Source organism: Colius striatus, chromosome 15 (assembly GCF_028858725.1).
Source record: "Colius striatus isolate bColStr4 chromosome 15, bColStr4.1.hap1, whole genome shotgun sequence".
Taxonomy (NCBI): domain Eukaryota; kingdom Metazoa; phylum Chordata; class Aves; order Coliiformes; family Coliidae; genus Colius; species Colius striatus.
This window is the reverse complement of record NC_084773.1, coordinates 7,711,462-7,726,944: the sequence shown is the minus strand read 5'-3', so window position 1 is coordinate 7,726,944 and position 15,483 is coordinate 7,711,462. Positions and strand designations below refer to the sequence as shown.

Genomic DNA, 15,483 nt, shown 5'->3' with positions numbered 1-15,483 from the left:
CAGGCAGGCAGGCAGAGAGCAGGCAGGGCGGGAGCACAGCGGTTTATTGGCAACAGAAGCAGAGGCGGCGGCGGGCCCCGAGCGGGGCGGGGGGCGGCGGTGCTCCGGTGCGGGGTCCCGGGCCCTACGTCAGCGTCTCGCCTTTGGTGACCTGCCGGGAAGAGGAAACGCCTCAGCCGCGGCCGGCGCCGGGCCTGGCCCCAGCCCGCCCCCCCGCCCTCAACCCGCAGCTCACCCGGGCCTCGATGTACTCGATCCTGCGCTCCAGCGCCGTCAGCTTCTCGTTCAGGGTGGCCAGCCGGGACCGGCACGACATGTCTGCGGGGAGGCGGCAGTGAGAGACCGCGGGCGCCCGGCCCCGCCGCCCCGCCGCCCCCCGCCCGCCGCCGCCCTCACCGAAGGAGTTGAGGAAGTCCGCGATTTTCTTGATGGAGCTGGTGATCACCTCGATGTACTCGCGGTTGGCCCAGTCCTGGTGAATCTCCCGCTGCACCGGGTCCTCCTGCACCGACATGGCCGCCCCCGCCGCTGCCCCGCGCCTGCGCGCCCCCGCCGCCGCCCCGCGCCTGCGCGCTCCCGCCGCCTCTGCCGCCTCAGGGGTGCGGCGGCGCGGGGCCCGGCGCGGCCTCGCCGTCCTCGTCGCTGCCGTCCGTGCCGCTGCCGCTGCGCTCCTGCGGGGGACAGCGCCGTCAGCGCCGCGGCCGCCCCCGGCCGCCCCCCGCCTCAGCCCAGCGGCTGGTGAGGAGGTACCTCAGCAGGGCTGTCTGCAGAGTCCTCATCCGAGCCTCGCTCTTCTGAGACTTGAGACAAAATCTCTTCTCCCTGCGTGGAACGCCAGAGACCCGTGTGAGTGTGTGGGGAGCCAGGATGGAACGTGAGACGGCAGCTTTTTGTTACCATCCTAAATAAACAGTTTTGGAGTAAAAGCAGGTTTTGTATCAGCTGTCCTGCTTCTAGAGGGAAAATTGAAGAACGTGACAACTTGGCTTCTCTTGAAACCATACACAGGAGTGTGTGGAGAGGCATTCATACAATCACGGAATGGTGGGGGTTGGAAGGGACCTTTAGAGATCATCCAGCCCAACCCCCTGCTAAAGCTGGTTCCACCTAGATCAGGTCACACAGAAACACATCCAGGCAGGCTTTGAAGACCTCCAGAGCAGGAGCCTCCACCCCCTCCCTGGGCAGCCTGGGCCAGGGCTCCCTCACCTCAACAGTAAAACAGTTTTTCCTTATGTATAAAAAGAACTTTTTATGTTCCAGGTTCTTCCCATGACCCCTTGTCCTGTCACTAGATAGAATAGAAAAAAGGGCTGCCCCAGCCTCCTGACACCCACCCCTTAGATATATGTAAATATTAATGAGATCTCCCCTCAGTCTCCTCTTCTCTAGACTAAACAGCCCCAGTTCCCGCAGCCTTTCCTTAGGATGCTTCAGTCCCCTGATCATCTTGGTGGCCCTGCGCTGGCCTCCCTCCAGCAGTTCCCTGTCCCTCTTGAGCTGGGGAGCCCAGAACTGGACAAGACTCCAGATAAGTGACCTTTACTCTTCCCCTCTCTGTGGTGGTCCTTGCCACCAAGCAGAGGAAGGATCCCCAGACCCACTCCTTACCAACAATGAAACGTGCCCCTTCAGCACAAGAACCTCACTGCATGGCAGCCCCTGGAAAGGCAAGTCCTTCATCTGGAAGTGCCACTGCTTTCTGCTGCACTACACTTGACTGTAATAGGGTCACATTGAAAGGGGCCTTTTAGCTTTACCTCCACACAAGGGCAAAGTTGCAGCTGTGTGAGCAAGATGAGCACTGTCATTTGCCAGGTTTTAACTGCCCCAGGCGGGACGGTGCTTCTCACCTGCAGATCCCGGTTTTTGAGGATGCCCACCCAGAACGCCTCCTGGCAGTGGTTGAATGCCAGCATGGCCTTCACTCGGTATACAAACTGCTCCAGTGACTTCTTCAGCAAAGGCACATGGTTGGTCAGTCCGATGTCTTGGTGAATCTAAATATGGAACAGTACAACATGACTACGGCTGACTCTTGGCTAAGTGTTGTGGCTGTTGAAACAGCCACTGGTTCCTCAGGTGGGGAGGAATGGGACACCATCCCCACAGGGCTTGCCCAGCTTATGTCACTTCTTGGTCAAAATATCTCTTGTTAGAAAAAAAAACTCAGATGAGCCTTATGTCTAAGATGGAAAAATGATCCTTTGCAAGACAGTAATACTGAGGAAGAACAGTAAGCCTTAGGTAACACTGCATGGTGCACCACTGAACAGCTCCTGGCTGTGTATGACAGCAAAACCACAGCTGGTTTAACAAATATTGGCGTCAGCTCCTGCTCAAACAGGTCTTGGAGAGTTCCTGGCATACATTTATTTACCTACATTCAACTGCTGCCTTCTCATTGCAAAAATGGATTTGTCACAGAGAGGTCACCAGGCTGCAAGAGATGCCAGAGCCGTGGTAAGACAGCCACGCACAGGTACACGCTGAGGGGGGCCATGGGGTTCGGCACAGGCACAGAGACAAGGACAAGCTGATGCCAGCTCTGGACTAAATCAGTAGGAAATCTCTGGTGAGCCATGCCAGTTGCTGGCTTTCTCCCTTCAACTACTTTGGCAAAGCTCCCTTCTCAGACTTGTGTTCTTGAACCTCTTAGGAGTCTAACAGGAACAAAGCAGCACACATGAAGTTCTCACTGCCTTTTTCCATGGGATTCTCTCCTGTGACAAGCACTGTCTCTCCACCCTGTAAGCAGGGTCCTGCCTCCTTCCTGCCCCAAGTCTCCTACAGAGACCAGCAGACTGGTTGTGTGCTACCACCTTCTTCCCCTCCCTTTGCCCTCTTCCGTAGTATCGACATAATCATGCCAAAAAGACACCTCAAGAGGATTTTGAGTCAGGTTTTCTCCTTGTCTGACTCCCGTTGCCAATACTTCTGACTTGCAAGACTGTTGATCAATCTGGCATTTACACTTTATGCAAGGTCTCTAAGGCTTAGCTTGTGTCCTCAGAAACATCCTCTTAGAGATGCCAAAAACTGAAGTTGTCAAGAACATCTGTCCTAAAAGTATGCTAACCAAGTCAGCCACTTCCAGATCAAGTAGTTAAACTTTTGAGCCTTTAACCAAAGCTATTTCTCCTCCTCTGAGAGTTTAGGCTTGTTTGGTTTTAGCTTGGTAGCTTATAACTCCTCCCAGAGTTTAGACACTGCTGGAAGCCTGCAAGTGGAACTTGTCTGTGCCCTGGAAAGGTAGTGGAAAGGAAATTAATCATTCTTAGGACAGGAGTTTGTGTTGCAATTAGAACTTGTCTTACCTTGGAATGGCCACACATGTGATGAAGTTGCCTGGTACTCAGTTGCAAGGTTTTCAGCAAACTCTGCACATCATCCTGCAATAAACAAGTAGACCAGCAAATCATTCTCAAAAGGATTTTTCCATAAGGGAAACAAGAATAATGAAACAGTCCTAGCAATCCTTTCAGAGGGTTATGGGATAGATACGTTGCAGGAAATATCAAACAGGATGAAGCCACAGGAGACTTGCTCGGTGCATCTAGGTCAAATAACTGCTAATAAAAGTATAACCACATGTCATCAGGCCAAGCACCTTGAATGAGAACTGATTTTGAATCAGTTTGGAATGAACACATATCAGTGAAAGTGGGACAATTAAAATCAAGACAACTTTGTCACACCTTGCCTTAAGTACAGCCTTCTGAAATGGAGGAAAGGTATAAAACAACACTGCTAGACTGTGGTGTTTGACATGCATCCAGCATGAACTCTGGATATCAATCCTATTGAGCAAATCACACTGCACCTTCTTTTGCCCTGTGGCAATGACTAGATACATGTTTCATAACCTCATTCCCTCAAAGATCCACAAGAATAGGTCTTATATTTGCTATAGAAAGGAGTTATCTATTAGAGAGACAGGTTGTGAAGACTGAGCCAAAGAATGAGTCTCACTAGTAAAGCTGGATTGCCTTGCAACAAAGCACGGAAATAAATGAACTGTACTGGCTCATCATATAGTGCACCAAGATTGGCCTGTCCATCTGCACTCAGGCATATTGTCCTTATTGCAAAGACAACAGTGTCACCATCCCTCTGGACCGCAACCCCTCACCAACCTGACTGCTCATGTGAGCTTCCTACTCTGTGAGCAACACTGTTGTGGTCATAGCTTTTGAAGGAGGAGGTTGTAAGAGCTTCCTTTGGTACAAGTGAAGCCATCCAACCACAACAGTGATGGCAAGCTGGGAAACAGTGACCTGTTGGCTGAGAGAGCACTGAGTCTGCACAAGAAAACAGGGCAGAGCACAGATGGAGACATTAGACATGTTTGTCATGAATGTCACAAGTGTCAGGCCAACATGAGACCTGAGACAGGAATCTCTTTCTAGCAAACATTAGCCAAGCCTCCCAACTGCTTCCTGACAGCTCTGTCTCTCAAAGGCTTACCCTGTGCTTTTTAAAGCTGTGGTCCAGGAGAGGCATGGCAAGCTTCAGAAACGCTTCTACGAAGAGACGGCCGTACTGCACATGGATGATAAACACAGCAGAAGGCAAACTTAAATTCAAAGAACCATCACAAAGTCAGATAAGATAATGATACATTCTTTTAAGCTACCCAGAGACTGTTCTCATGTAGTAAAAGACTATATTCACATGCAAGCTGTACTGGAGTATATAGGATCAGTAAAGAGAGGACAAGGATTTGTCATTGCACACATCCCGGGTTTTGTTCACTAGCAAAGTGGGAATAAAGCTGAACTAAACACAAAATGTTAGAATCACCATACATATATGAGTCCTAGCCAGAAAAGGGTGAGTTGCAGAGGAATGCATGATTTTTGTGGGCTGCAAGGGAGACATGTCTGCTGAGATGTCTCTCATTTGGTGTACCACAGGGAGAGAGGGGAAAGGGTCTGAAGTCTGTAACACCAATGGCAGTAAGTTTGGTCAAGCCATACGATGAGGGTTAGTGGAAGACAGTTAAAGGTATAAGAAACGGTGTTTGCTTCTTCCAGAGAATTCTGTAACCACTCTACTGGAGGCCATGACTCAAAAGAGCTAGTATTTAAACTGCTCTCTTCAGTACCTTGGAATTCTTGCTTACCTTCAGGCAGATGCCAAGCACAGGTCTGCTGTCAAATACCTACAAAGGCAAGAGGAAAAAAGCTACATCAGTCCACAAGTCTGAAGGAACAACATAAGCACAGCAGCCATTTAAAAACAGTCCTGTGTTACATACCCTTCATCCAAGTGTGAAACCTGTTCTAAGGCAACATCCATTCTCAAGTTGAATAGGGAACATTTCATCCAGTGGGGCTGACCTCTGGAGTTCATCACCACAGGATGACACAAATTGTCAGCAGGATTCAAAGGAAGATTGTATGTTGCCATAAGAGGAAGTGAAGCTGAGGGCTATCACATAAGCTCTGAATGCAGGTTACAGACAGGAATCTGTAATTATTACATTAGACTGTATCCAGCTGAATACATCAGGAGAATGTTTCCTTCTGTCAGATGTTATTCCACATCTACCTGAAGGGTTTCTCCTGTCTCTTCCACAGCTGGCAGTGGACTCTGTCAGACACAAACCATCGATTCTTTGGGAAATCATGGTGTTTGTTCAGTCCTTTTTCTGCCCTTCCTCACATCATCCTGTCTTTGTGCAGACTTGTTATTTGTGTGAGAACTATATTAATATGATGCGCAGGCTCTAAGAACTAAGTAGTACTGAAGTGACAGCTAAATGGAAACCCTTGCACACTGGCTTTCTTTACCACCTCCAGATTGTTCCACTGGTCAGCCACAATTCAAGATTTTCTCTTGTTCTCACAAACTTGGGTACACTAGGCTTTGCTGGGAATCTGAAGGTAAAGCCAGAAACCCAGGCAGAACCTCACCTTGACCAAGTTAATGAGGATGTGGAAGTTCCGCACAGCGATGTTCCACCGCAGCAGCTTCTCCAGTTGTACCTAACAGGAGACAAGGGGATAACAGCCCAAGCTGGTGTATTTCCTTCTCACCTTGCTGGATGCTCCCTGAGCATTTGCAGTACCCAGAGCATTGTTGTTGTTGAAGGCGGAAGAATAAAGCTTCACCAGGGCCAGATGTATCACAGTAAAACCAATTGGTGGTGATTCCAGCCTGATCAGTGCCCACATGGTTTAAAATGCTAAGGGTTAACACAGTTCATTGCTCTCAGAACAACTGCTGGTTGCAAAACCCTTTTGTGTCCTCACACAGTTGTGCAGATCAACTGCACAGCTTAGTATTCTGCTGATTAGTACCTGTTCTCTGGTTATAGCTTCTCCTGGATTGAATGGATTTTTGACACAGTCTAAATCAGGAAAAAAAGGAAGCTGCTCCTGTGTTACCCTGTGTAGCATTTTGGCTGATGAGTGAAGCTGTTTGCATTTCCTAGGCAAAGTTCAGAAGTAGATTCCTTTCCAATTTATACACCTTTATTGTACTGTAGAGTTTAACTTATGCATTCTCCCTCTCAAGATGTCCAGTACATTTCTTTTCCTACCTCACTTGAGTCTGATGGTTTCCCAGCTGGGATGCTCTTCACTGAACTCTCTAGCTGAGCCATCATTACTCTGAAGAAAATTGGGAATGTCTGCCTGTGGAGAAAATGAGAGCAAAACTAAAAGCCGTATCTCTGAGCTTCTAGCTAGACTTCTTGTCACCAGAACAATGTGGAGAACTTGAAGGTTACCCAGATGGGCATCCTTCTCAATAGGAAATTCCAGGAGATTGACCCTAGGCCTCACAAGCATGTCTAGCCCAGCCCCACTGCCCAGACAGATGGAGCTTTAGCTAACTGCATCCCAGCCCAGGCCTGCCTACAGCCACCCCAGGCCCCTGAGGCTGACTTTAGAGTGCTTTATACCACCACAGAAGCACAGAAAGAGGCAACATACCTGACCACAGACAGCTGTTCATTCTCCAATTAAAATGTCTCACAAGTAGTAAACTCATCATTGTGCTAGTGCACAGTGCCATTGCACCCTGACATAAAGCTAATCAGGTGTTAACCTGCTGCATACTGCCAAAGGAATGTTTACAAGTGCCCAGAATAGTTTGTGGCAGTGCTAACATGAAATCATAACCAACCACAAAATAAGAAAATTAACTATTAAAAAGCAGAAATTGCCATTGTGCATCTCCTGAAATACAAAATCTCTACTGATATAATTACCTGCTTAGTGTAGGATAAGTAGAAGAACATCCATCTTTGGCAGAGTTGATCAGTTCAGTAACACCGACACTGGAGATTTCTTCTATAGCTTTCAAGATGTTATCTGTGTGCTCCAGATAGACACTAAATCCAAAACCAGCTTGTCAGTAAATATGCAGAATAACACAGCAAATTCTTGAATACTGCTGTGCTTGTAACATGTGGCCTAAAATTTTCTGGACATGGTGGCCAGAGCCATGCCTGTCCAGCCCGGTAACCTTGGATGAAATACTGTCTTGAAGATCAAGAAGAGTAGTGGATATTGTCTACTTTGACTTGTAAGATTTTCAAACAGTTTCCTGTAAGATCCTGATGGAGCAGCTGTTAAGTATGGGCTGTATGAGCAGACAATGGGGAGGACTGAACAGCCAAGGCTCAGAGGGTTGTGCCCAACATGGGCCCAAGCAGCCTGCCCCAGTTCACTCTCCTGTGTGTATATGCACACATACACGTACAGGTGTGTTGATGTACACTGACAAGCTACAATACAGCAAACACAAGGGCCAAACGTGCTTCTGTGGCCAATGGCTAACAGAATTCTTCTTGACAGTGTCTCTCAATGTTGTAGAAATGGTGCTGAGGCCAAACGATGTTAAGTATGAGGGTTATGACTGAGAGGGGTCATTCCCCTGCAGAAATAGCAATGATTAGAAAAAGAGTGTCTCTGAATGCTTGAGCCTTACCAGAGCACAGTATGCAGTGCACTGTTGAACTGGCTGCCCTTCTCTCGGTCTCCACTGGGCTTCACCCATGACTGGCAGAGGAACTGCTTTGCTACTGAAGCTGTAAAAGATAAGGGATAACTTACTGAAGGAAGAATCCAAGACAATTTCCTTCTTCCATATAAAAGCAACGTGTCTAAATGGCTTTTTGAAAGACCACACTATGACCACCCTTCAGTGTGCCTGAACTTGCATTTCCCTTAAAAAGCAGTAAGGCCACAAGGACACATATCATGACAGCAAAATATATGCACAACCAGGAATACCTGTTCACATCAGAGCCAAGATCCATCTTTGGCTATTTCTCCCTGACAAACTTATGTTAAGCCTTATTTGCTTGGTAGCTCCTACAGTGTGTCAACTTGTTTTTCATTAGGCAATATGCAACACTTAGGACATCCATTTCTAGAGATGGAGTTCTAGTTCATTTCCATACTTTTTGCAAACGAGCTGTCACAGACATCTGTACTTATTCTAGGAAGCTACATCAGCTTAAATCTATGGTCACATCACTAAATCAGTGATCAAACTGGTACCAAAATTAAGCAGCAGACTTGAGGCTCCAATCTGTTAAAAAAAACTAGTTAAGAGAACTGGAGTGTGCCTTCCTGTGTGTGACTGAGGCACAGCAAAACAAGTACCAGAAAGGTTCCAATCTATGTACTGCTGTTTCTTTTATGAACAGCTAGGACTGTTCACCCAGAGAGATCACTAGGATACCAAAGGGAAATCTCTCCCTCCAAAGATGCACTCCAGAGATAGAACACAAGATTTACAGGCAAAGAACAGCATGAAAACTAATCTGAATTTAGAGGTTCTTTCCACATTACCCATTTTCTCTTTCTTCCAGCCAGCCAGGGGTTTCTCAGCAATGGCAATCAGGAGCTGAGTGAAGATGAATGCACAGTGGAAGCTGGGAATACTCTGCTGGAAATTCAGTAGGTACTGAAAACTCTCACTGGGGGTGACAGGAAAGGAAAAAGGTAAAAACAGTGTAGATAAGGTAATCTCCCAGAAACACAGAAATAAAAGTACTAGACCACTTCATATCCAAGGTCTCCCAGCCCACTGTTTTGTCTCTGACAGTGCACTGATAAAAACTCAGTCACAGAATATTCTCACAAGCCTCAGTCACTTGAAGTCTAGCAACATATATATATATTCTGCTTTTTCCTAGTGTTCTTGTCAGCATTTTAACTATCTATAACATGCCAATTCCTCCTGTGAATCCCACTTATCTTGTCTCAAACAGCACACAAACCAATGAGATCCATAGCCTAAAGCATCTTTTATAATGCAGTAGCTCCTTTTCATTAGGTTTGACTGCACTGCCATTCAATTAAACAAAAAGCTCTGTTTGAAGCTGGAGTGGTCTCTACGAGTGCTCTTAGACACATTTACCCATAATGCCCACAAAACTGCTTGAAATTCATCCCCTTCAGAGCTTGGGAAATACTGATTTCTACCTTATCAGCTCCTCAAGAAGAAGAAACTCAGTCTCTCCTGGCTTCAGCCTGTCTGCAAGCACCTGGAGAGCCAACCTTAGCAAGTCATTATTTTCATGCTGAGAAAAACCATTCCTGAGGGGGAAAAAAAATCCAGTTCATCATCAGATTAGAAGGAAAAGAAGCATCAGATGCAAAAGTATATCAGGGTGTATTTCTGCATTATGAAAAATGAAGAAACTGGATATGCAAGAAGAGCCCTGCAATATGGAAGTTATAAAATCCCAGAACTGAATGGAAATGGAAAGCCTTACACACACACACAATATTAACTTCTCAGTTAGACTGCAGACCTGGATTGGTGGGGACAGGCCATTTCACAGAAGTAGAGGTCCATATATACTAAAACAATGCTTTGCAGACCTGAAAACAATGGGATGTGTAGTGACGGTGGTTGGTCACCTCTTGAGCAACAGGCAGAAGCATAACAGGGAGGAAAAATGCAGAGAGCTTCATTAATTCTTCGAGCTACCAGTGTCTGTGAACTCACTCAGTGAGGATTTGCATTCTGGGAATGCTCAAATGCATCCACAATGTCAATCTATAGACTGAATACGTGGTCTTGATAATGGTAATGCTCAGCACACCTTTATCACACAAGTTAATTAACAATCTTCCCCATAAAAGGGCTTGACAAAAATACATGTACAGGAGTTGTAATCTGGTTGTTGGACTGCAGTGGCTGGAAAGCTCACCGCAATGTATGGCTGCCTGACCTACAGGAACAAGAGGAGGTAGCAATAAATGTACTTTGCTCATTCAGGTAACTATATACTTTTTGTTTAAACTCACCAAGCAAATAGAGAGCGAAAAGTCAGTAACAGCTGTTGGTAACAAGCAGACATCAGCTGGTGCTCCTGGATGTTCACTTCTGATTCATCTTCCACATCCCGGTTTTGTATAATTGCCTTCAGTACAGAACAAATAATCCACTAAACACTACTCCATGGAAAGATAACGGCACAAGAATGCATTCCCATAAATTCCATGTTTAAATAAAACTGAAGAAAGCAAACCAGCTCTCTTTCTCCCAAAAACACAACTAAAAGTCACTTTAGAGTTGATGAGACCTGACAGGTCTTTGAGTCAAAACTGCTGCGCACTGACCTGGAAGTAGTTGTGCATGTTCTCCATGTGATTACACAGTGGCTTTAGTAGCTTTACTACACACGTAGCAACTTCCTTGGGGGATCTCTGACATAGGTGAGAAAAGCCAATATCCTTGTAGCCTCTTTCCTGCAGCAAACCCAAAAGAGTAAAGTCATCAGCCTTCCTTGAGAATAACTTCATATCAAGTGCTACCTCTCTTATACTGCTTCTGAGCAGTGCAATTCCTGATGTCATACAGTCTGTCAGGAAGGGTCACAGAGTAAGGGAGCTGACTTCTGCTGAACAACCAGCATCAACTCAGACAAGTGTATGACATTTATTAAAAGAATACAACTGAGATGACATAGAACTCTTCTGTAGAACCATAGAATCATTTCAGTTAGAAGAGACATTTAAGATCATGGAGTCCAACATTTTACTTAAACACTAAGAGAAAGCAATCCCTGCAAATGGGAAGACGAGGAGAAAGACACTGAATCTGATGGACTCCATCAGGTTATAGGGAATTTCTCATAGTTTAATGCAGTAAGTCACATCTTATTCCTGAAGGCCAGGAGTCACTGTACTTGGGGTGTTTTAAAAACTGCAGAAAAAGTAGAAACAGATCTGTCAGCTCCTGTTGGATGCAGTAGCTGTGTGGCCTGCCTAACCTGAGCTGCTGTCAGTCTCCCCAGGGAGGAAGAGGAAAAGGGTCACTTGAGTTCTGAGGCTTTCCCTCAGTTATATACATGCAGAGAACCAGATGCTGCAAACATTTCATGAAGGGAACTGGCACAGAAGCCTCTTGAAAGAGCAAGTGCTGCTCTGACACACAGTTGGGCATCAGACTTCCGTTTAACTGTTAGGTGAAAGTAATGGTGAAAAACATCTCAGGAAGGGCCTGGAGGCCACACATGTGCTCTGCCTCAGGTCTAGGCACCTTGGCTGCTGCTGTACTTGCCTTTAGAAAGGGCACTCTCTTTGTGGAGCTGAGGGTCAGCACATGTTCCAGCTTCCAGCACAGGTCATCCAGAAGGAAGCAAAGTTCAGCAGGGCCCAGCTGCACAATTTCACGAGCCTATAATTACAAGAATAGTCAATCCCAGGACTCAGACATAACTGTAGTGCCTTCAAGCTCAAGTTCACTCCCCCCATTTCCAGTTAAGACCAGGGACCTATTTGGTAGATGCTAGGGTTTGATGCCTCCCCCACTGCAAGTGTGGTGCATTGGTTCTGATTATTCAAAGTGTCAAGCAAACCTGGTGCTCTGAACACAGCTGAGGCAGTGTCAGTAGCACTTCATTACTGAGAAAGAACTGATTCATACACATTGACATCTGTAAGCTCCCAGGGATTAAAAAAGCTTTAAGCCCAAATTGTTACAAAATTCACCATCTGAGTAATGGGCAAGAAGCAATTTGAAATAATGCCACATAGCCCAAGAGACTTGTGAAACAGTCTTCCAGTTGGGCTGTGACCCGCATGCACAGACACAGCTCTCCTTGGAGGAGGCTGGGTTGTACTCCAGCCTGCCAAAGCCTTTTCACATTTAACAGATCTTACTGCAGCCTAACGAAATTAGACTCCAGATGGACTGAGCCCATCTACAAAGAGGGTAACAAAATAAAGCAGTTCTGCCTTCCACATCCATAGTAACGGAGTTTTATGCAAGGTCTTAGATGACACAGAGCCCTGCCCACTGAGAGCACATCCACATCACCAGCCCCACATTTGTAAAGAGTTATTCAATCTGCTGATGCCTTGAGACACTTGTGTTTTTGCAACACAGGCTTTAATAGGCAAACCACCTCTTAGTGTATTTAACATCTTATAGCTCCACAGTGTTCAATATTAAAGCCCCTTCCTTTCCATTAGGTCCATACATGTTGTACTGTACATTTTTGCCTTTCATGCAATGTTTATATTACTTTGTTTTTAATATTGCTACATGACACATCTGCTGCTCTCAGAGAAGTTCTCTGGATCTCAGAGACTTGAAGTACTTTTCTTTCTTTGGGGACAAATTCTCTCCTGGTACCTAGCTCACAGCCCTGGACCAACATATCTTAAAATCAATCTTCCGCCCATTTTCATGAAACAGAAAGGGTCAAGGTCTCTGAGAGTGGCAGTTACATAAAGTCTTATCAGTATGGTTTTGCACTGTTGCAGTCACCTCTGTGTGCATCTCTGTGTCCAGCACAGACTTGGTCAGCAGCCCGCAGTGGAGCACAGTGAACACTTCCAGGTCTAACTCTCGGAAGTACGGGCGGTAGCTCTGCAGCGGCACCAGAGGATTTCCCACCTCTCTCTCAGCAGCAGCCTGAAAAGTAAATGCCAGAGTGAAGGCTGCAACTTGCAAGACTACAAGCTCAAAGAAAGCATTTTTTTTCACATAGATTTCCATATTTTGTGCCAGGTTGAACAAAAGCCTAAGATGAATTCACAACAGTTGGTAGAAACAAGCACCTGGAATCAGAAGCACTGTCATTTTGGGCCATGCAAGTGACTAAAGCATTTCTAAGGAAACAAATAACTTTGGAAACTGAACTAATCTTTGCTATCTCCTTTCTGTGAATCAGTGGCCATTGTGAAACCCATTCTGGACTTGCACCATAAGAGATGAAAGCAAACGATTTTATCTTTGATAAACACCAGGATGGTAACTATGGGATGCTCTGTTGCCTCTGGTTGATAATCTGTAAATTTTTCCTTACCAGGGCTTGTCTTTTCCAGATCCACCTCACGATTTCTGAGCCTAGCCTAGGAATGGCAGGTTATTGCAGTAATTTGAGATATGGGACACTGGCTTAAAACAGAAACCTTCCATAGTCTTAACCAGAGAGTAGCATTACTGTCAATCCTGCACACTTGCCCTGAAGCACACTGCCTGCTGCAGAGTGGCTGGTCTCTGCAGCAGACCACTTTCAACATTCAGATGGGAGGCAGGTGGCAGAAAGCAGAATTGCACCACTTGACTGTGATTAACTTTTGAAATGACCAACCTCTCTCTTGAAGTTTTTGTTTATGCTTCTATGTCATCTTCCCTGGTCTGTCCTTGCACCTACCTTCTCCATCTCAGAGAGCTCGGTATCAGGCTGGTTTCCCTCAGAACTGTCATCTGCTTGGGAACGATCTGTAGAGCTGGATTTGCTGCCATCAGTCTTTTTTTTCTTTCCTTAAAGAGAAATTCAACATCAGAAACAAAGGCTACACTGCACTCAACACCAGACAGCACTTGCAGACAGGGAAATGGCACAGGCTGTTCTTTAAATCAGCCCTCAGCATGCCACTGTGTAATGAGACAGGACATCAGGCAGCTGAGTGCAGGTGTGAGGGGGAAGAGTGAAGTCTTCCCCTATTTGTTGGCAGTGAGATGCTACACACCTAAAGAAGCAGCAAGGCTGGGATCAAAAATATATGTTCCCAAGGTTGCAACCCATTTTTTTTCAGGCAGGACGAGCTAAACTCAGGAATCTGTTTGGAGAGTCTGAGCACTTGCTTCTGCTCCTCCAAAATAAAGTATCTAAAGTGACAGATCCTCCTCTTGTCTGCGGAACACAGTCATAACCTCCCTTCTGTCTTAATCGCTCTTACACAGTAGGTCCAGCCCCTGCAGAAGGGGCTTGGCAGAGGAGAAAAGGGCTCTCTGGTGTGTGGCCTGCTCTAGTTGTTTTCACTGAACCACATGTGAATTTGTGTCCAGTTGGGCTCAAAGGCAGACACATTCCCAGGAAATGTTCCTCTAAACTAGAAACAGAACTAGGTTGAAAAAGTGAAAGGCAAGTTGTGTTTCTTCTGTCTGGCAGTTAGCAATAGGAAAGGATGAACAAAATGTTTCCTTGTGCAGCAGGACCAAGCCAAGGTTCCTAAGAGGTCACTTAGGTACAACCTAAGGGTCACAGGCATGCAAGGCAGCTCAAATCACAGGTTCAGTACCAGAGAGCTGCAGAAACCCAAAGGCAGAACAACTTACTATTCCAGAAAATACTTTGGCGGGTGAAAACAGCCACTGAAAGCCCTGAATTTTCACTGTTAAAAGCTAAGCATCAGCTTTCCCAAGGAGACAAACTATCCACACCTGTTTGGAGTTACATCTCCACTTCAGCAGCAAGAGTTGATCAGATAAGATTTCTAGCTCAACAGACCTTGCCAGGAATTCTCTGCTTTAAGCACACACAAGGGTAATGGCTGCCGTGCCAGTCAAACCCCCACATCACATCTGTTTGCTTCAATGTTTTAAACTTTCTTTACCATTCTTTTTTCTTGCTGGACCAGCAGCATTAATGGATGGTACAGCCTCCAGGGCTTCAGAGTCAAAAGTAGCTGGTGGTGGGACATAACCAGGAGTTGCTGAAAGAGGTAAAATACAGAAATTGGGTTAGTTCAGCTCTTGAATGACAAAACACAGGAAACATATCTAGAGGACGTACCAGACATTTCACCATCCTGGTTAACAACCCTCTCCTCCTATGCTTAGGTGCTTTTAGCTCCAATTAGCCTTATAATAAGTTTGCACTGCACTGGAATCACAGCTCTTTGCATTCCTCCAGCAAGGGAAGACAATAAATGCTCAGCTGTCTCAAACATCTGTCCCTGTTGGAGAAAATTAAAGGGCTGTTCTAGCCTGTCTGAGCCCTTCCTGTGCTGGCCTTGTAGCGCTCTCAGAGATGAAGCTGGTCTGTGGGTTTACAAGCACAGCTCTTAATGGATATGTGGAAGGTGACAGTGTATTATTCTTCATTACATTTATCTTACTGAAGATCTTTTCAATGTAAAAGGAGATAATAAGGATGAAGCCATAAACAAAACAGACACAAACATGGTAGACAAAGGATAATGGAGACAATGCCAAAGACCAAAAGTCTTCACTTTGTAACTGATAGGCCATTAAGAAATTCCAGGCACAACT

At 46.0% G+C, this 15,483-nt stretch overlaps 2 protein-coding genes across 2 annotated transcripts in view; both read right to left on the bottom strand.

Annotated features, from left to right (window-relative positions):
• Nucleotides 1-27: 27 nt before the first annotated feature.
• On the bottom strand, nt 28-556 carry BRK1 (BRICK1 subunit of SCAR/WAVE actin nucleating complex). Its single transcript, XM_062008636.1, has 3 exons — nt 397-556; nt 236-318; nt 28-151 (listed from the first exon to the last, which is right to left on the bottom strand). The coding sequence occupies exons 1-3, from the start codon at nt 512-514 to the stop codon at nt 125-127; spliced, it is 228 nt and encodes a 75-aa protein (XP_061864620.1). The 5' UTR covers nt 515-556; the 3' UTR covers nt 28-124.
• Nucleotides 557-593: 37 nt separating this feature from the next.
• FANCD2 (FA complementation group D2) overlaps nt 594-15,483 on the bottom strand; it is a 38,172-nt gene continuing 23,282 nt past the window's right edge. The window contains exons 26-43 of the mRNA XM_062008665.1: nt 14,826-14,924; nt 13,640-13,749; nt 12,748-12,894; nt 11,536-11,652; nt 10,593-10,721; nt 10,278-10,393; nt 9,447-9,560; nt 8,811-8,938; nt 7,942-8,041; nt 7,220-7,342; nt 6,548-6,641; nt 5,919-5,990; nt 5,126-5,164; nt 4,468-4,542; nt 3,318-3,392; nt 1,854-2,000; nt 751-822; nt 594-671 (exon numbers count right to left, since the gene is read on the bottom strand). Of these exons, the coding sequence (XP_061864649.1) occupies nt 594-671; nt 751-822; nt 1,854-2,000; nt 3,318-3,392; nt 4,468-4,542; nt 5,126-5,164; nt 5,919-5,990; nt 6,548-6,641; nt 7,220-7,342; nt 7,942-8,041; nt 8,811-8,938; nt 9,447-9,560; nt 10,278-10,393; nt 10,593-10,721; nt 11,536-11,652; nt 12,748-12,894; nt 13,640-13,749; nt 14,826-14,924 (1,835 nt within the window). The remainder of the gene's footprint in view (nt 672-750; nt 823-1,853; nt 2,001-3,317; nt 3,393-4,467; nt 4,543-5,125; nt 5,165-5,918; nt 5,991-6,547; nt 6,642-7,219; nt 7,343-7,941; nt 8,042-8,810; nt 8,939-9,446; nt 9,561-10,277; nt 10,394-10,592; nt 10,722-11,535; nt 11,653-12,747; nt 12,895-13,639; nt 13,750-14,825; nt 14,925-15,483) is intronic.